Source organism: Peromyscus eremicus, chromosome 6, assembly GCF_949786415.1.
Source record: "Peromyscus eremicus chromosome 6, PerEre_H2_v1, whole genome shotgun sequence".
In the NCBI taxonomy this organism is placed as follows: domain Eukaryota; kingdom Metazoa; phylum Chordata; class Mammalia; order Rodentia; family Cricetidae; genus Peromyscus; species Peromyscus eremicus.
In genome coordinates, this window is record NC_081421.1 from 68,466,666 (window position 1) to 68,487,814 (window position 21,149).

The 21,149-nt window shown below is 46.1% G+C and overlaps 1 protein-coding gene across 4 annotated transcripts in view; it reads right to left on the reverse strand.

The window, feature by feature from the left end:
- Positions 1 to 9,883: 9,883 nt before the first annotated feature.
- The window catches only part of Pip5k1a (phosphatidylinositol-4-phosphate 5-kinase type 1 alpha), a 44,831-nt gene continuing 33,565 nt past the window's right edge, over positions 9,884 to 21,149 (reverse strand). For all 4 annotated transcript variants that reach the window (XM_059265814.1, XM_059265815.1, XM_059265817.1 and 1 more), the window contains 6 exons: positions 19,437 to 19,485; positions 19,132 to 19,216; positions 18,049 to 18,195; positions 17,390 to 17,519; positions 12,094 to 12,139; positions 9,884 to 11,382 (listed from right to left, as the gene is read on the reverse strand). In XM_059265814.1, coding sequence (XP_059121797.1) covers positions 11,380 to 11,382; positions 12,094 to 12,139; positions 17,390 to 17,519; positions 18,049 to 18,195; positions 19,132 to 19,216; positions 19,437 to 19,485 — 460 coding nt within the window. In that variant the 3' untranslated portion in view covers positions 9,884 to 11,379. The remainder of the gene's footprint in view (positions 11,383 to 12,093; positions 12,140 to 17,389; positions 17,520 to 18,048; positions 18,196 to 19,131; positions 19,217 to 19,436; positions 19,486 to 21,149) is intronic.

The following is a 21,149-nucleotide window of genomic DNA, read 5'->3' on the forward strand; positions in this document are numbered from 1 at the left end:
GCCTGTGGGGTCAGGAGCCTTGCTCTTCAGATGCTTAAGTTTTAGTCAGGGAGGTCTGGGGAACAAGAGACGGATTTTACTCCGTGTCCTGAATTTTTTTTTCCTGATGATTGGTGGCTTAAGGACAGCTTTTGGAAGATCTGCCAGTAGGCAGACTATAAACCTATCCTTTTGGAAGCCTTGTCTGAGGCTATAAGCTGATTTTTGGCTTAAATGCCATCCTGACTACTGTAAACTTATTTGTATGGATGTTAGCCGCTTCCAGACCTGTCTGTGTCTTTTAAGGCAGTTTGAGAATGAGAAGGTGGAGTTAAGGTGAGTTAGGGCTAGAGTCAGTAGAAGCCACCCAAGCCCACCCATTTGAGCCCACCCACTGCCAGCGGAAGTCAGACAGAAAAGGTTGCATGTGGCAGATGCAGAAGTGGGGAGAGAGAAGGGTTTAGAGTTTTAGCAGGAAGCTTGGGGATAAAGCAACTCTTTTTTTTTTTTTTTTTTGAGACAGGGTTTCCCTGTGTAGCTTTGCACCTTTCCTGGAACTCACTTGGTAGCCCAGGCTGGCCTCGAACTCACAGAGATCCACCTGGCTCAGCCTCTGAATGCTGGGATTAAAGGCGTGTACCACCACCGCCCGGCCCTAAAGAAACTCTTTTATTTGCCCGTTCACTGGCAGAATTTCTCGCAACACTGTTATGTGGCCAGGTTTATGCTGTTATGTGGCCAGGTTTACCGGTACCCGCCCCTATCTGCCAATGTAGGTGGTACATGTATCCGACCCTTTGTCCCATGGCTGTAGCCGAGAGAAAAATAAAAAATTAAAATAACAAACCAGGATCAGACTCCAATCTCAGGAGTCCCCGAGAGTGGAGAGAGATCTACGAATCAGCTCAAGTTCACCATCCTCTTCGTCAAGGGATGGGAAGGGCTGCGGCTGCACTGTAGTTGGTCCACGGTGGACCCGAGACAGCATTGACCCCCTTGTCAGGAGCGAAAATGTGCCTGCCGTTGCCAGCACAGCCCGAGGACAACCCCTGGGGTGTCTGTCACAAAGAATATAGCTCAGACCACAGACGCAAGAACGGCAGACTCACTGTGGTGAAGAATCATGGCGGTGTCAGTAGTGGTAGCTGTGTGGGGGTCCAGCAGAGGTGAGGGGCATGCGCGTGCTCGCTGTCTCGCTGGATGGGAGAGGAGGCAGCAAGCGGCAGCAGTCAGCAGGTCCTCAGTGGTCTATCCGAGTCACAGAACCAAATGTTGGTTATGCTGCGGTGCTGCTCGTGGCTGCCGCCACCCGTGGTGGCCATGCCGATGGATGCTGCGGGTCGCAGAAGAATCACAAGCCATAGTTACCTTTTTAGAGCTTTATTGGGGGAGAGAGGGAGAGGGAGAGGGAGAAAGAGAAACAGAGAAAAAGAGACCACACGAAGGGAAGAGAACGGAAGGAGAGAGTGTGGAAAAGAGAACGCACAGAGAGCACACCTGCTTTTTAGCCTGGGACGCCATCGCAGGCTGGTGACATAATTAAGGACATAATCCTTACACACAGTCTTGGAGATATCTATCATTTGGCAGTTCCTGTAAGGTTACTGGATAGATTAAGGTTGGCCATTTGAAAGCCTTAGGCTGTTCCTCTATAGCCTTATAATGCAATGTTGAGATTGCTTCTCCTTTAAATCTTCTATCTGGGTCTGAATATCTCTATGCTCTGTCTTAATAAGTTTTTCTAAGATTTGTATCTTGGCACTCACATCAATCAAATTGGCACTCATATAAACCAACTTTTTTAGGGATAAAATAAGAATGATCAAACCAATAATATTTATAATTGACATTATGTCAATCCCATCTAAGTTAATTATCCTCTCATTTAATTGTTCCATTTTCAGACTTTTGAGTGTATTATCAAACAGAGACCAAACTCTATTGCGATAGTGTTAGTGTGTCCCATTTTATTTTTCTATTTTTATTTTTTTTAAAGATTTATTGATTCATTATGTATACAGAAGAGGGCGCCAGATCTCATTACAGGTGGTTGTGAGCCACCATGTGGTTGCTGGGAATTGAACTCAGGACCTCTGGAAGAACAGTCAGTGCTCTTAACCGCTGAGCCATCTCTCCAGCCCCCCATTTTATTTTTAATGTAGGAAGAAAATTCTTTTAACTAATTCCTCCCTTTAAGAAATCCCCTCACCAAATCTGCTGACAGTGACGATTCAGATGACGGTGTGGTGGCAGCTCAAGGAGGGGGCCAGAAAAAGCCATGACCCACCGGGGGAGAGGGGAGAAGCCAAAGAGCCAGCATCTGCATGCGGGAACGTGGGAAAGCAGCTAATCTGGCATGCTTGCAGCCTGGGCCTGGGCCTGGGCCTGCAGCTGTGGAGTCAGCTGTCCTCACAGAGGAATGTGTGGAAGCGGCTAACTCCTGTGGGTTTTGGAGCCCAAAAACCTATGGAGTTGGCTGCAGAGAGGCTGCAACAAAAACTCAGACATCGGGGTAGGGACTCCAGCCCTGGCGGCGTGGAGACTCTGGCTTCCTGCTGCTCCGGCCTGTGCTGGTGGCTGCAAAGCCACAGGCAAGTGGCTTTTTCGTGAATTTGTGCCCCAAAAGTTGGACACCAGATGTTGCATGAATCCTAAATGGTCTTATAATAAAAACCTGGAGCTGGAGCCAGACGTTGGGGTAAATGCTGAAAGATCAGAGGAAACAAGCCACAGCCACTTCTCAAAGGGGCGATTGCTGGGGTAAGAGTTCGGGGAGCAATAGAGAAGGGAATAGCAGGGTACATAAAAGTGATCTGATCGGGAAATGGGAAATGGGGGACATTAATTAGGGAGATGACTACAGGAGCGAAGATAGAAACTAACAATAGTGGGTGTCTGGAAAAGTCATAAGGAGTCATGTTATCAACATTTACCTTTTAAAAACACAAAACTGGCCGGGCGGTGGTGGCGCACGCCTTTAATCCCAGCACTCGGGAGGCAGAGGCAGGCGGATCTCTGTGAGTTCGAGGCCAGCCTGGACTACCAAGTGAGTTCCAGCAAAGGCGCAAAGCTACACAGAGAAACCCTGTCTCGAAAAACCAAAAAAAAAAAAAAAAAAAAAAACACAAAACTATCCCAGGCGGTGGTGGCACACACCTGTAATCCCAGCAGAGGAAGGTGGGTCTCTGTGAGTTAGTTCAAGGCCAGCCTAGTCTACAGAGCAAGCTCCAAGACAGGCAGGGCTATAGAGAAATCCTGTTGTGGAATATTATTTTAAGATTTGTTACATTTGTTTACGCTGTGGAACATTTGTTTAATAATGCAAAGATGTGTTGTTGGTTAAACGGTGGTGCTTGTGGCTGGCCACTGCCTGCGGCAGCCATGCCAACAGAGGAGAGCACTGGATGTTGCAGTGGCGGAAAAATCACGAGCTATGGTTACCTTTCTAGAGCTTTATTGGGAGAGAAAGGGAGAGAGAGAGACACCACGGAAAAAGAGAGAGTGCCGAGAGAGGGCACAGAGAGGGCACGCCTGCTTTTTAGGCTGGGACGCCATCGAAGGCTGGTGACATAATTAAGGAGATAATCCTTACATATGTTGCATTTGTTTAAGTCTGTGAAGCTGTTTACTTTGTCTGTCTGAAACACCTGATTGATCTAATAAAGAGCTGAATGGCCAATAGCAAGGCAGGAGAAAGGACAGGTGGGGCTGGCAGGCAGAGAGAATAAACAGGAGGAGAAATCTGGGAGATGATTGGGGAGCAAGAAAAGGGGATGATGCCAGGGGCCTGCCACTCACCTACCCAGCCACTCATGGAGCAAGAAGTAAAGCAAAGGTATACAGAAACAGAGAAAGGCAAAAGTCCAGAGGCAAAAGATAGACAGGATAATTTAAGAAAAGCTGGCTATGAACAAGCCAAGCTAAGGCCAAGCATTCATAAGTAAGAATAAGACTCTGTGTGATATATTTGGGAGCTGGGTGGCAGGCCCCACAAAGAGTAAAAGTGTAAAGGGCAAAAAAAGCAAAAACAAAACAAAAAACAACTACAAAATCCTGTCTCAAAAAAAACTAACTAAATAAATAAATAGAAATAAAAAACCACAAACAAACAAAACCCCAAAACTATAATACACATAAATCTGTCTATAAATATACATATAGGTTTTTTTTTGTTTTTTTTTTTTTTTTTTTTTTTTTTTTTTTTTTTTTTTGGTTTTTCGAGACAGGGTTTCTCTGTGCAGCTTTGCGCCTTTTCCTGGAACTCACTTGGTAGCCCAGGCTGGCCTCGAACTCACAGAGATCCACCTGGCTCTGCCTCCCGAGTGCTGGGATTAAAGGCGTGCGCCACCACCGCCCGGCTACATATAGTTTAAATGAAAGTTTCCCCCAGCCATACCACCCTTGGGCATATACCCAAGGAATGCTCAATCACACCACAAAGATACGTGCTCAACTATGTTCATAGCAGCACTATTCGTAATAGCCTGAACCTGGAAACAGCCTAGATGCCAGTCAACTGAAGAATGGACTAAGAAAATGTGGTACAGATACACAATGGAGTACTACTCAGCAGAGAAAAACAATGACAGCATAAATGAAAGTTTCCCATCTGGGCTGAAAATGTTCTCTCCAAGAGCCAATGACCATCTAACAAAAAAACATTTAACCTCAACACCAGGTATGAGAAGCCCTCATGTGCTGCTGGTCAGGGTTGCCCAAGAGACACCCAAAACATTACTGGCCGTTGTTATTGCTCTTGGTTGCATGCCAAGAGATGAAGACTGGTTGCCGAAGACACCATACACTTCAGAAGTAGGGGCTCGAGGCCTCTGAACTGAACTCATCTGGACGCTCCATCCCTGAGGACAAGCTGTCATGGCACCAGAAGGAACCATGCAAGCTTCCAAAGGATGGACGCTAACAACAGTCTTACCCAGGTATGATGCCTGTGAATCACATCCGTGGCAAGCAGGGGCATGATAACTCAAGGATACAGTAGTGGCATGCAAACCTTGGGTAACCAAGGGCCCTCTGACTGGACCGTAGACCTGCTCAACAAGAGGGAAACCGTGCCTGGTTCTGGAAACCCAGGGCTAGTGAAGCCATGGGTCTTGGAGGAGAGCCTACAATCATCACCCTACTAAACCAGCATCATCCCTAACTGCATCCTGGATATTTATCCTGAAGTGCACAGATAAGTGTGGTCCTCACCCCCCTTCTTACAAAGGAAACTTCTTTACAACAGATGGAGAGCATTACAGAAAATCGCAACCAATCAAAATGCAGAGGTGTGGAGCCCAGGCCCAATGAATACATCTACAAACACTCCCAAATGTAAGGCTCAGGGAACATTGTAGAAGAGATTGGAAAGACTGTAAGAGCCAGAGGATCAGGGAGTTTTCTGTAAGACTGTGTCTGTTAGTAATGTCAGAAGCTACACCATAAAGCCTCACCAACATGACTGCCTAACCATGAGTTGAACAAGTACAACATACACATACCAAAGTAGACAGGGAAGCCCACAGAGACCTCAACCCTACACGAAGAACTACAGGCAACTAAGAAAGCTTGGGTGGCTTGGGAGTCCTTCCCAGGGGAAGAGTACACCGATTGATTATCCAGGACCAGTCAGTCAGTCCTGAAAACATACACAGGAGTAGCATTATACATACACACATATGCATATAACAACAATTAACAAAAAAGAGGCTATGAATTTGAAAGAGAGAAAGGAGCAGTGTACAGAAGGGCTTGGAAGGAAGAAAGGAATTTTTTTTTAAATGTCAAAAAATAAATCTATTTTTAAATTTTATGTGTGTGGGTGTTTGTCATCATGCAGTGCCTACAGAGGCCAGAAGGGGGTGTCAGAGTCCCTGGAACTGGAGTTCCAGAACCCACATGGTGGCTCACAACCATCCATAACTTGCTTCAGAGATAAGATCCAACAGTTTCTTCTGACTCTGAGACCATCACACACACGGTGAATATACTTACATGAAGGCAAAGCATTCAGACATAAAAAAGAAATACATCTTGAAAAACCACAAAATTTTTTAAATGAAAAAAAAAATTAAAACCAAAAAACTGATAAACTGGCCAACTACTTGGGAAGGCAGAGGCAGGTTTGGAGTTCAAGGCCAGCCTCACAACCTAGTCAATTCAAGGTCAGCCTTGGCTGAGGCTCTGTTCCAAAAACAAAAGAAGACAAAGGGCTGGTAAGGGATAAGGATCCAAGTTCAACCCCAGAACCCACATGGTAGAAGGAGAGAACTGATGACCTCATGTTGCCCCAACTTCTACACTTGAGCTGTGGGATGAGCAGGTCACAGTTCTCACACTAATAAAATAAATGTGAAAAAATAAAACACATACCCAAACGTTAGCAGGGCATGGTGGTGCAAACCTTTGTTTAATTCTAGCACTCTGGAGGCAGGGGCAGGTGGATCTCTGAGTTTGAAGCCAGCCTGGTCTACACAGTGAGCTCCAGGTTAGCTGAGCTTACCCAGTGAGGCCTTATCTCAAAAAACCAGAAGCCCACACAGGTTCCTCAGGCTTACAGTGTCAGCGGCGTCTACCTGGATCTAGTCCAGTGTCCTTATAACTGCTTCAGAAAAACATGCTGACCATTCTCATTCTTAGCAGCCTTCGTGCTTGAGATTTTTGCCAACACTTCTGGCCCACATTATCTCCTCTGATTGAATTTGTTTGTTTATTTGAGAGCTTGTCTGGAGGGTCTAGCAGGGGAGTGTAGCTACTCGTATCCCCCGACCAAAGACTGACCCTCCTCTATTGGGGTGGGGGTAGGGATCGTTCTCACTGCCTCATGGGCACCCATCCCCCAGCTGCACACTCTTGGGAGGGACGCACATGGAGCGGTGAGGGAGGACGGGTACACCTGCTTAGCCAGCCAGATCAGCCAAGTCAACCCTGGAGATCAACTGGGGTAACAAGTGGCAGCCAGATTGCGCTCACATCCATCATTGTTTGAGATAGGACCTCTTGTATACCTGGCTGTCCACAAACTTACTATATAGTCAGATGACCAAGAACTTCTGATCCTTCTCCTTCCATATTCCGAATGCTGGGATACAGGGTCTCACTGTGTAGCCCTGGCTGTCCTGGAACTTTTTGTAGACCAGGGTGGCCTTGAACTCACAGAGATCCGCCTGCCTCTACGGATTTAAAGGCGTGCCCCCCCCCCCCCCCAGGTTTAGTACTGGAGAACTAAAGCAGGGCTTCAGGAATGCTAGACACACACTGTATAGTGCTGTGTTTCCAACCCCTGGAACTCCCGCGGTTTGTTGTGTATCATTCACAGTACTTACGTGCCTCGCTGTATCACAGCTAATGAGTTTGTGTTTTTACTCCTGAACACTGTAACTCTTGATGGCCAGTTTACTTCTTTGGATCTCCATGTCTCATGCACTGCTCATGAGCTGCTACGTAAGTGTTTATAATAATCATTTTTGGATACTGGAGATACAGCTCAGGTTAAGAGCACTGACTGCTCTTCCAGAGGTCCTGAGTTCAATGCCCAGCACCCACATGGTGGCTCACAGCCATCTATAATGAGATCTGGTGCCCTCTTCTGGCATGCAGGCATACATGCAGACAGAACACTGTATACATAATAAATCTTTAAAAAAAAATTCGAGGCTGGAGAGATGGCTCAGAGGCTAAGAGCAACAATTGCTCTTCCAGAGGTACTGAGTTCAATTCCCAGCACCCACATGGTGGCTCACAACCATCTGTAATAAGATCTGGCACCCTCTTCTGTGTATATAACAAATAAATAAGTCTTTAAAAAAAAAAAATTTCAGAGCCAGGCAGTAGCAGTGGCGCACGCCTTTAATCCCAGCACTCACGAGGCAGAGCCAGGAGGATCTCTGTGAGTTCGAGGCCAGCCTGGTCTACAGAGCGAGATCCAGGACAGGCTCCAAAACTACACTGAGAAACCCTGTCTTGGAAAACAAAACAAAACAAAAACAAAAAACAAACAAACCAAAAAAAAAAAAAAAAAATCCAGGGAATGCCATGCTCTCTTCTGGCTTCCACAAGCACCAGGCATATGTGTGGCCACATATATACCTGCAGGCCAACACTGGTACACATACAATAAAAATAAAGAAAATATTAAAAAAATAACACTTTTTTGCCATTAGCTTAGATGTCATTGATTTATTGCTACGGAAATTATTTACATGACGGTATAGCTCAGTATCAGCAAAATGAGCTGCTTCATGTGACACCATTTCAACAGCGATTTCTGTCCCCATCCTTCCCAAGAATGTCACCATCTCTAAAGAGGGGATAACCCCTGCCATCTAGAACCATCTGGGGCCTCCATGCTCTGGGAGAAGACCTTGGTCTCCAGCTTTCACACTGATGGCTGAACCTCCCCGCCTTTCCTTTCCAGCCCGACCTCACAGCTCCTGCTTGCGGCTTTCCTGGAGCACGCTGCCGCCACCTCTTTCAACCAGCTCTCAGGCAGAGGAAAAGAAACTTCCTCAAAGCTTGTCCAGCCAGGACTCCTGCGGCTGCAGCTCCAACTCTTCTAATGATCTCCACAGGACAGGGAGTATTGGTGTGAAAAGAACAATGTTTAGTTGACTTGCTTCTCTCAAGCCTGGGACAACTCAGCCATGAACTACCTGCCGAGCAAGCGTGAGGACCGGATACACACAAGGCAGGCACAGTGAGACACACTTGTCAATGAGAGACCATTTCTTACAAAACAAGGTGGGTAGCACTTCTGGGAAGGGCCACTCAAGGCTGTCTTCTGGCTTCCACACATATGCAACCTATACATATGTGCAAACACACACACACACACACACACACACACAAATACATGAAATCTAACTCTTAAAAGCTTTCCCATCTCCAGGCATTAAAATGAGCCCAGCTCACCTGTCTACTTTCCTATTGAAGAACCTAAATGCAAATTTATACCATTATCTTTTAAGATTAATTTTACGAGTGTTTGCCTGTATGCATCTATGTGCATCACATACATGCTTGGTATCCATAGAGCCAAAAAGAGGGTGTCAGACCCTTTGGGACTAGAGTTACAGAGGGTTGTGAGGCCCCTTGTCTGGGCTAGGAACCAACCAGCAAGTGTTCTTAACCAGACTCCTCTCTCCAGCCCAGAAAAAGAGCTTTCCTTAAGGGAGCCTCTGGGATTTTCCAAGAGAAGCACTGGGTTAGTCAGAAGGCATTCTAGGGCCAACTGACATCTTACTCTCCTTCTTCTTCCTCTTCTCTTCAACCCGAGCCAACTCTGAGCTTTGGATTCTCAAATCCTTGAGTTACAATCTCCGCAAGAGTTCTTCATCAAGTTTAAACTGTTCTGGTGCTGAAGGGACTGCAGCTGGGAAGTGAAGCCACGCTCTCAGCCTGAGTTATACTTCAGTTGAAGGACGGGAAGGCTGCTAAAGAGTTTGTTCATTCTAACCCAAGAGCCTGGGTGGAGGAGGGAGCTGGAGCAGAGATGTGGAAAAGACCCAACAAGGCTCAGCAGTCAGGCCCAAGTTCTTTCTTCCTGGGTTTAACTCCAGCACCAACAACTACCCCCAACAAGGAACAGAAAGGGTGACTAGGGAGGTGAGAATGATCGTGTACTTCATGTACATGTACGAAAATGTAATAAAACCATCACTATCAGGCTAATCAAAATATTTAAAAATGGGGGCTGGAGAGATGGCTCAGAGGTTAAGAGCACCAGCAGGTCATCCAGAGGTCCTGAGTTCAATTCCCAGCAACCACATGGTGGCTCACAACCATCCATAATGAGATCTGGCGCCCTCTTCTGGTGCGCAGGAATATATGCAGACAGAACGCTGTTTATATAATAAATAAATCTTTAAAAAAAATATTTAAAAATGGGTCTAAATAACTGATACAATTTTAATACATTAAAACCAGGTATTTATTACTTTTATACTGCATTTGTCATTTTCCAACAATACAAAGTAGAGACAAATAGTAACACTCCATAAAAATGTTGACTCCCCATGTCCACCCCCTAAGTCCCAGCCCGCCCTCAGATATTCCCTCCCACCCCTACAGAACTCTGTCCTGAATAAAACACTTAAATACATCATAAATAGTAAATTATGAAAAAAATAGCAAGAATTGTTTCTTTCCTTCTTGTAAAAAAGAACATGGCAGCAAAGACAGGCAGCCAGAAACTGGCTGGGGGTGTCTAATATAGACAGTTACTTGGGGGATAGGCTAACTTGCTATCAAGGTGGGATGCATTGGAGAAGTAACAACATGAGATTTCAACAGCCTACCTGAAACACCATGTATTGCCCCACAGGCCAGGACCAGATGGACCACAACCCTGAGAGGGAGGAGAGGGCTGTGGAGACCCCATTCCAGCTTCTCTACACAGAGCAGGGGGGCATGCCAGGGGGCATGGCAATCACCCTACTGAGGGAAGTCTGCAGCTCCCCAGAAGTTTAAGAAAATATTCTCTAGCCTCATAGATACGACTGCCTGTTAAACAGACACAAATGTCTCCCTCCACCATAGCTCCACAAAGAGCAGAATACTGTTGGAAAATAAGGGAAGAACAAAGGAATCTCCTTTGGAGAATGGTCTAAAATCATTTGATAATTCTTTATATTTAGAAAAACTATTAGAATACATTCCAAATTGCAAAACAGTAACTGTGTGACCTGGCAGTGAGTAGAATCCTGCTAAGAAGGTCTACTCTCCTGGCATGGCTGCCCTGTCTTCACAAAGGGTACAGGTGGCCATGCCCTCTCCACCCCCTCAGCCCTAAGTAGGGAGAGAGCAGCTGCAGACAGGAAAGTCACAGTCTTTCTGCTGCACAAACACTAGAGCGCTTCCTAACACTCTAGAGCTTCTGTGTCGTGTGCTGTTTGTTCTTTTCCTTTTTTAAGGAAGAAAGAAGGCTGGGAGTAGGGTCATCCTTAATCTCCCCCAGAAAACCTTTATAATAAAATCACTGGGGTCTTCTCAAAGACCGGAGGAAGAGCGAATGTGGGAACGAAGTCCAGCTAGTCTGTCTGTCCTGAGGAAGTTAAGAGTCCAGCTCCAGGTGAAAGGCGAAGAGAAGAAAATCACCTCGTCCAGCAGCCCCACATCTGCACGAAGAATGGGGTTTGAAAATATTCAGTCACAGAAGCCATGACTGACCCAGGAAAAATTCATGCCACCCAATTCTGGAGCGCTGGAGACGCTGCTGTCCTCAACTGTCAAAGGCACTGGTGCCCAGCGGAAAGGGAGACGGGCTGGAGAGCCCTGCTGGCTCCACACTTCTCTCCTCTTCTGATGACCAAGAGGACGACTCAGCATTCCTGAGGCAAGGGCTGACATCTTGGGATCAAAGCGACAGTAGAGTCTTGTTTCAGGTCTTCTGAGGCTCACTGCTCACTGAAAAGAGTAAGAATGTAAAGTCAACCATGAGAGACAAGGAGGCAGGAATGGAATTCAAGTTTGTCTCATCCTAGCTAGCAAAACTGACTTTTTCCCTTCTCCTTTTAGTTTCAACTTCCAAAGTATGAAGTTGTTTTTTTTTGTTTTGTTTTGTTCGAGACAGGGTTTCTCTGTGTAGCTTTGTGCCTGTCCTGGATCTCACTCTGTAAACCAGGCTGGCCTCAAACTCACAGTGATCAACTTGCCTCTGCCTCCCAAGTGCTGGGATTAAAGGCATGCGCCACCACGCCCAGCTCCAAGTATGTATGAAGTTTTAAAACTACAAACCGCTGGGCGGTGGTGGCGCACGCCTTTAATCCCAGCACTTGGGAGGCAGAGCCAGGCGGATCTCTGTGAGTTCGAGGACAGCCTGGGCTACCAAGTGAGTCCCAGGAAAGGCGCAAAGCTACACAGAGAAACCCTGTCTCGAAAAAACCAAAAAAGAAAAAGAAAAAAAAGAAAATAAAACTACAAACCTGGCTTGGGGTGGTGGTGGTGGCGCATGCCTTCAACTCTTGACTTCCAAGTACTGGAATTCAAGGTGTGTGCCATCATGCCTGATCACAATTTTTTAAAAGCCAGGTTCAAGGGCACACCAATATTTCCCAATCAGCTTTTTTGCTCCATCCTATCAGTGACCCACTTTACAACCTTGAGGCAGATACTCACATGGGTGAACTCAGACTCTGCAACTTCAAGCTTTTCCAAGGTGGAACTAACAGGAGAAGAAAAAGAAAAAAGGCAGAGAGAATTAGAAGATGAAAGAGACTATGGGTGTAGCTCAAGTGGCAGAACAGACATACAGCATGTAGAACCCTGGCTTCCATCCCCAGCACATCCTCCAAGGTCAATTATATTGCCTCTCCATATTTCTTTTAAGATTCAGAAAACACCACTGGGCTGAAGAGATGGCTCAGTGGAGAAAGGGGCTTGCTGCACAAGCCTGGCACTGAGTTTGATCCCTGGAACTCACACCAAGGTTGAAGGACAGACTAACAACACAGAAGAGAAAACCTAAGAAGCTACTAAATTTAAGCCAGACACGGTGATGCATGTCTATAATCCCAGCTACTTGGAGGCTGAGGCAGGAGGTTTGATAGTTCAAGGTCTGTCTAGCCACAGAGTGACCTCAAGGCTATTCTGGATATACTTATGAGATACTGTTTTCAAGATACAAAGTCAAAGGCCCAGGGTGATGGCATATACCTTTAACCCCAGCAGGCAAGGAGTCAGAGGCAAGTGAATCTTAGCATTCTAGCTATTGTCTAACAAACAACCAGTGGTTGGTATATTGTGTACCCTAATAAAATTTGCCTGAAGATCAGAGGACAAAACAAGCCACTAGATTAAGCACAGAGGCCAGGCAGTGGTGGCACACATGTTTAATCCTAGTACTCAGGAGGCTGAGATCCGTCTGGATCTCTGTGAGTTCAAAGTCACCCTGGATTATATGAGATTGACTCAGTCTAGGAGAGAAACAGAGCCAGGCAGTGGTGGCACACACCTTTATTATTTTATTTTATTTTTTTAAATATTTATTTATTTAGTATACAGTATTCTGCCCGCAGGCCAGAAGAGGACAGCAGATCTCATTACAGATGGTTGTGAGCCACCATGTGGTTGCTGGGAATTGAACTCAGGACCTCTGAAAGAACAGCCAATGCTCTTAACTGCTGAGCCATCTCTCCAGCCCGGCACACACCTTTAATCCCAGCATTAGGAAGGAAGTAACATCGCTGGGCAGAGAAAGGTATATAAGGCACGGGGAGACAGGAATTAAAACCTTTTCGGCTAGAGGCACTTTTCGGCTGAGGTCTTAGAGACATTCAGTCAGAGAATTCATGGAGTTGGTGAGGTGAGACGTGGCTTGCTTCCAGGCTAATATGGTTTGATCAGTCAAGACCCCCTGAAAGGTCTCCAATGACACCATGGCCCAGATGATCCAATATCCAAAAACAGCTTCAAGGCAACTGGCTCAGACAATGCAGCCTTACAGACTATTCCAGTCAGGACTTAATCATAATTCTTAACTTTTCTCAGGATCCCCATAAGATTGCCAGTCCCCTCAACCAACTGTTTGCATTTGGGGTATGTGTGCACATGCCATAGCATGACTGTGGGGGTCAGAGGACAGACCACAGAAATAGTTCTCTCTTTATACCATATGGGTTTTGAAGACCAAACTATATGGGTTCTGAAGATCAAACTCGCTCTGTAGCCTAGGCTGGCCTCGAACTCACAGAGATCCACCTGCCTCTGCCTCCCGAGTGCTGGGATGGATCAAAGGCATGCGCCACCACTGCCTGTTGTGGCTACTTCTTGAACAAAGGTTTTCTTTATTTGCTCTGAAGAATGCTAGCTATAGAAAGGAAATGACAAGTAACTACGGGGTATTGCTGGCCAACAGCCTGTACGGAAACCTCCAAGGTAGTGGGTAGTATTGGAGCCCAGAGGCAATGGTGCTTGTCCACCTTGTCTACTATGCCTAGGTCTTGACTTCAGACTTAAGTACCTCACTAGTACTGGGAAGGCTGATGTGGAGGATTGCTGTAAACACTAGGCCAGCTTAGGTGACAGAGTCAGGCATCTCAAAAGACAACCAGTAAGGCTGGTTAGACGGCTCAGCAGGCTAAAGTGCTTGTCTGCCACCAAGCTTGACCCCTGGAGCCTACACGGAAGGCTAATCTCCGATATCCACAATGTGTGGCATATGTGTGCCCGCCCCCTCCAAATAAATAAATGGGAAGAAAATTTAAAATTAAAAAATAAAGGCCTGGGGGGTGGGAGAAGGGAGGAGAGGGGGGATCTGTGATTGGTATGTAAAATGAGTAGAAATTTTCTTTAAAAAAAAAAAATAATAATAATAATGAAGGCCTAAGCCTGGCATGGTGGTACATGTCTTTAATCCCAATACTCAGGAGACAGAGGCAGGTGACTCTGAGTTCCAGGCCAGCCTTGTCTACATAGCAAATTCTAGGCTAGTCAAAGTTACATAAGTGAGACCTTTTCTCAAACAACAAAACAAAGAGTCAGATACAGATGTAATGTATGAAGCCCTGGGTTCTATCCTCAAGTACCAATCAAAAGACCAAATAGACAGAAGCTGCAGGTTTGTCTCACAGATACTCGTAACTCTAAAAAGCACAGGGAATATGAGGAAGGCATTTGTGGACTGGAGAGATGGCTGAGTCATTAAGAGCACTTACTGCTCTGGCAGAGGACCTGAGTTCAGTTCCCAGCACATACCCAACTCACAACTACCTGGAACTCTAGTTCCCGGGGAGCCAATGCTCAGTCCCTGTGGCACTTGACATGCACATGGTACACAGACATACATGGAGACAAAAATACTCATACACATAAAATAAAGGTAAAAACAATTAAAAAAAAAGATAGAAGAAAAAAAAAAGGTATTTGTGAACAGGGATTTTATCTACTGGAGTAAAACCTACTAAGAGTCACACAATGGAATGACCCTTTGCTAGAATTCTACCAGCAGCAGAAACAGTGCTAACTTAAACCAAAAGGGCCTGAGACAGAACAACACCAAGAGATCACTAGAGGCTGTTACGCAAGCTTTCATGCTTGCAAAGGCACTGCACACACATAAACACACACACAGTTAAAATTTCTTATAAAAGGTATAGGTTTTTTGGGGGGCAGGGTCTCATTGTATAGTGCTGGCTGGCCTTGAACTCAAGATCCCTCTGCCTCTGCCTCCTGAATGTCGGAATTAAAGGCATTACCATGCTAAGCTAAACTTTATAAATGTAAATAAAATTTGAAACAAGAGACCACTGGACACATCCTCCTCCAAATTCTACTAGAAAGAAGCTGAAAATAGGCCTGGAGAGACGGCTCAGCAGTTAAGAACACTGGCTGCTCTTCCAGATGGACCCAGGTTCAATTCCCAGCACCCACATGGCAGCTCGCAACTATTTGTAACTCCAGTTCCAGTGGACCTGGCATCCTCACACAGACAGATGCAGGAAAAAACCCAATGCACATAAAAATAAATAAATAAATCTTTATTTAAAAAAAAAAAAGCTGAAAATATACTCTAGCTTTCCTGAAACAGGAAGACCAAGGGTGAAGTGAAACCAAGTGCTCTGTAGAGTGATTTCTACACTCTGAGACCCAACTGAAGAAAGACCAACAGTCCCTGGACTGTAGGACAGCTAATGACTCTCTGTGCCTTTCTCTTTGTGTACAGCACTAAAGATAAAACCCAGGGCCCCAGCTATGCTAGGGAAATGCTGTACCACTGAACGATCCCTCCTGTCCCTGAATCCTCACTGTTGAAAGCAATGTATACAGCATTTGCAGTGCCCTCCCACCGGTAGGATGGTTAAGGAGGAGATGATAACTCCTCCTTTTAGACCACGGGTCCATAGTGTAAGAGGAGGAGAACTTGAGGAGCAGTGCCTATGAAACAGTACCCAGGGAGCCATTCAAAACCAGGCTGGTTTCACACTCCCTGTAACCCTTGTGCTTGAGCCCACAGAGTGCTATGATTACAGGCAACTACAAGTAAGTGCCACCATGGCCAGTGGAAACTAGAGTCTAAGATAGCTCCCAATGATCCCTGCTGCCAGCAGTCATAGCCTTGAGTCATTAATGAAAATGTAGCATGGGTGATAGCATCCTATCAATTCTAAGAATAGGTATCAAGAATTCTATAGTCAGCCAGGCAGTGGTGGCGCACACTTTTAATCCCAGCCCTTGGGAGCAGAGGCAGGCGGATCTCAGTGAGTTCGAGGCCAGTCTGGTCTACAAAGCAAGTTCAAGACAGCTAGAGCTACAAAGAGAAACCCTGTCTCGAAAAACAAAACAAAACAAAACAAAAATTCTATAGTCTCACTGGGCAGTGATGATGCATGCCTTTAATTCTACCACTTGGGAGGCAGAGGCAGGTGGATCTCTATCAGTTAGAGGCCAGCCTGGGCTACGGAGTGAATTTCAAGCCAGCCAGGACTGTTATACAGAGAAACCATGTCTCTTAAAACCAAAACAAATGTAAGAAAAAAAAGGATTCTATACATAGTTTCTATGCAGACAGACCTCTCTCACACACACTGACAGAGAAGTTAGTAGCTATGTTCTGAGTTGCTCAGTGGAGAACCCATATGGCAAACAGAGGGCTGTCTTTAGTCTTGCCCCAACAAGGAACCAAGTCACACCACTAACCTATCAATGAGCTTAGAAAGAAATTCTTCCACTTGAGGACAGGATCCTATTCCTGGCCAACAGTTTCATTACCATGTCCTGAGAAATCTTAGCTCAAAGACCTACATAAGCTAAATCTGGATTCCTAACCCAAGAAACTATGACATACGTTTTTGTTTAGCTTTGTTTGTTTTGAGACTAGGTCTCATACAGCCCAGGCTGGCTTTGAATTCCCATCTTCCATTCTCTAACTCTTTAGTGCTAGGATTTAAGGTATGTCCCAGAACACCCAGTTTTGTTTCTTATTTTAAGCCATTAAGTATGGAAGTAATTTATTATGATGGAATAGATAACATACTAGATAACAAAATGAAGTCATGATTATTATACTAGCCTCTTGAATGCTTGACTGCTGCCAGGGTGGTAGCACCTGACTACAGGCCCAGCACACAGGAGACTGACACAAAAGGACTGCACATCGGAGATAGTGTGGGCTATTCAGTGAGACAGTCTCAAAACCACCAGCCAGACAATAAAGTCTCCCTCTCCCTCCTCTCTCTCTCTCTTCCCCCTTTTTCTTTTCTTTCTTTCTTTCTTTTTTTTGGAGATAGGGCCTCTCTATAGCCCTGGCTGTCCTGGAACTCACTAGGTAGCTCAGGCTGGCTTTGAACTCTGAGATCTACCTGTCACTGCCTCCCTAGCACACCACAACACCCAGCATAGGCTCTTGAAAATGTCAAAATGAAGATTTCTGAGGAGCTGAAAGAGGTTATATGGAATAACAGGCTAAGAAACCAACCTCAAATTTAGTATTTGCAAAGGTTCTCCAACTACAGGTGAGAAACTGGGGCCAGGAACAGGTGAACCCTCACTGATTTCCTCCAAAGGTGGAGTCTGAGGTAAGACATCAGGACGCCCAAGGTGCACATCTGGAGAAAAAAGACAATTAATTGATAAACAAGGAATGAATCCATAAATGAAGGACAGTATAGTCAGGGAAACACAGGGAAAATGTATAGTGACTTAGAGGGGCATGGTGACTCATTCCTGTAATCCTGGTACTTAGGAGGCTGAGAAAGGAGGGTCATGAGGTTGAGGTCAGCTTGGCTACACACACAGTTAATTCCGAGAGCCTGGGCTACAGAGTGTGACCCTGTCTCCAAACAAACAGCTGGGTATGGTGGCGCATGCCTTTAGTCCCAGCATTTGGGAGGCAGACTCAGGAGGATCTCTGAGTTCGAGACCAGCCTGGTCTATAGTGAATTCCAGGACAGCTAGGGCTACACACAGAACACTGTTCTCAGGGGTAAAAAACAAAAACAAAAAACTCAAGACAAGTTAGCAAGTTAGTTTTTACTGCATAGAAACAGGGAGTAGAGGTCCTGGCCAGAGAACCTACGAGCTCAGAAGAAGGGAGGGAGTGTCCAAATGCAAGGGGACCCCAGCCCTGGGGCTGACCTGGCTCCACTTCCGCTTTGGTTGTCACTTGTGCTCTGTGTTCCCCAGAGACCGATGGCTGGTAAGTAATGCACGAGTTGCCGCTGGGGCCTGATCGCCGAGAGAAAGACGAGCCAGGCCGAAACTTTTTGGAAGGAGAAGGCTTCACTTCAAAAGGGAGAGAGAGAGTCTACTTAGCACCACCTCAGAAACCGTCACCAGACAGACAACAGCTGCTAGTACCCCAACACACACCAAGTTGTTCTGAAGCAAAGGCGGAAAACGGGTTAATGTCAGAAAAGGTGGCCTACAGAGTACTGCTCAGACAAGGGTCAAGTCACTCACTTTGGAAAGAAACAGAAAACTTAAGTGACAAAAACACTGCCTTCTGCTCGGATTTCACCGACGGAGTGTACCTGTCCTTTATTAACATGACCCAGTAAAAGCTACAGACGACGTGTCTCCACCCTTCTTAGTGCACTGTATTGACGCTGCTGCTTCCCTTTGAAAACAGACTGTTAGGTCTCACAGCCTGTCTGTGATCTACGCCTTCTTCACCTCCCAAAAGGACAACTGGTGCCTATGATGTCAGCAAAGGAGGACGACCCTGAACCTGCCAGTGTCAAAACGTACAAAGTTTAAAAAGAGAACACTGGGACTTCTGTGTCTAGAAAGTTGAGGGCCAAGGCTAAAACCTCCTTCAACAGTCTTCAACAACATTGAACCACTCGACCTACCCAGATAACTCCTGGCCCTGACACGGAAGGTAAGAAACACTGCTAACACCCTTGCCTCTTCTTTCTACACACAAGTCTGCCTGTATCACAGTGTAAAGCGACAGCTACACATTTTTTTCCAGTCCCACCAATTTCCCAGAAGTAGCCCTCACCTCGACGAGACATGTAGGGAGAGCCAGGGGGGAGCAGCGACTCGGAAACGACTGGGACAGACAGGGGCTGACACAAGGACGAGAAGCAGCGCTCACAGGATGGAGGCAGAGCAGGAGAGGCCTCTGGCCTTGGCAGCTCCCTGACAGAGGTGTCCTGCCCACCATCTCTTGGGGGAAGGGAGCCACTGGGGGGTCATCTGGTAGAAGCCACTTACAGGGAATCTTCTTGAACACTGTGTTGCACATGAAGCGCTGGAACCGCTCAGCATAGAAGCCTGGACGATGCACTGATACTGTGTCCTGTTGAACAGAAGAGATGACTACAGGGTTAAACAGAAAGGCCCAGCAAAAGGCTGTGTCGTCCAAGGGCCTGTTCCCTTACACTGAAACCCTACCGGATGGGTCAAGCCCAGAAATGAAATGAATACTACATAGACAGAATGCATACACACATTTGAGGGAGCAAATAGCAAGGAATGGAGAGGTGGGGAGGAGGCCTTTAGCTAACTACTATACTCACCCCATCATGTACCAGTGCTTTCCAAGAGTGCTCCAACTTCTTAACAAACCTGCCAAGAAAAAGGTGTATCACACAATTTTTAAATGAAAGACCATTATGATTACTTATTTTAGAGGGCTAAAAAGGGGCCATGATAACAGAAAACCTTCAACAGATCAACACTGGGCAAGTACACCCACTGTGGTATACTGGCTTTCCAAAGAACTACCAAGGTAGTACTTATTCCACATGGAGACCAATGCTACTTCTAGCTAAGCCAATTAAATGAGCAGGACAGTTCAGTAATGAAACACTTGCCAACATGTATGAGGCCCTGGGTTCAACTGCTAGAAAAGCACAGCAAAGCAAAACAAAATGAATTGTAAAGGAAAGGCAGGGTAAGGTGTAGCACATGCCTATAACCAAGCACTTGAGAGACCAGGTCTAGAGGATTGCCATGAGCTCCAGGTCTGCCTGGGCTACACTGTGAGACCTTGTCTGAAAAACGAAACAAAACCCAGAACAAACAACAAACCAGAAGAGAAAAAGAAAAGAAAGCTGAAGGAATAGGAGGGTAAGAGGGCTGGAGGGATGGCTCCGTGGGTAGAGGTGCCTGCCACCTCGTCTGATGACCTGAGTTTAATCCCCAGAGTCCACAAGATGGAGAGAACCGACTCCCACAAATTGTCCTCTGACCTCCGCATGCCCACTGTAGCATAATCGAATACTGACTAGTCAGTCCCCGTTAGCAGCTGCAGTGTGTCAGGAACAAAAGGGAGCCTACCATTTGCAGCTCCTCCCCCAGCACCACTTCCCTGCCAGAGGCCGGTCATTTTACATAATACAGAGCTCTGGCTTCTCCTTAGTGGAGTCAGAATGTGCTGCTTCCAGCTACCTCCCTCTATGGAAGATGACTCAACCTACAGGTTTCTCAGCGAGTCAAGGCAGATGGAGTGCTCCACCCTGGTCTATCTGAGGACTGACTCAGTATCCACAGGAAATATATATCGTGTTGAAGAGGCGGCGATCCAGAAAAACCAGGGAACAAAGCACCTAAAAGCTATAGGTGACCAGACTCTGACTCACGGTTCTTGCATCATGAAGAACTTTACAAGAAACACATCTAAGCCAGGCGGAAGTGGCACGTGCCTTTAATCCCATCTCTTGAGAGGCAGAGGGAGGCAGATCTCTGAGTTTGAGGCCAGCCTGGTCTACAGAGGGAGTTCCAGGACAGCCCAGGCTACACAGTAAAACCTTATCTTGAGGGGAAAAAAAAAGAAAAAGAAAAAGAAAAAGAACACATCTAAAAAGATGTGTGCTGAGGACTGGCGAGGTGGCTCAGCAGGTAAGAGCACTTGTTGTCCTTGCAGAAGGCCTGGGTTCAGTTCCCAGAACCCACATGATGACTTACAACATCTGTAACTCCAGTCCTAGGGGATCCAACACCCTCCTCTGACCTCCATGGGCCCCAGACATTCAAGTGGTGCACATATATAGACAATTTATAAAACGAGAGGGGAAAAAAGGACAAAAATTTAAAAAAGAAAGGAAGGCCAGGGCAGTGGTGGTGCACACCTTCAATCTCAGCACTCAAAGAGGCAGAGGCCAGCCTGGTCTACAGAGGGAGTTCCAGGACAGCCAGGGCTACACAGAGAAGCCTTGTCTCAAAAAGCCAAAAGGAGGGAGAAAAAAAAAAAAAAAAAAAAAAAAAAAGCCTTGAGCACCCACAGCTCA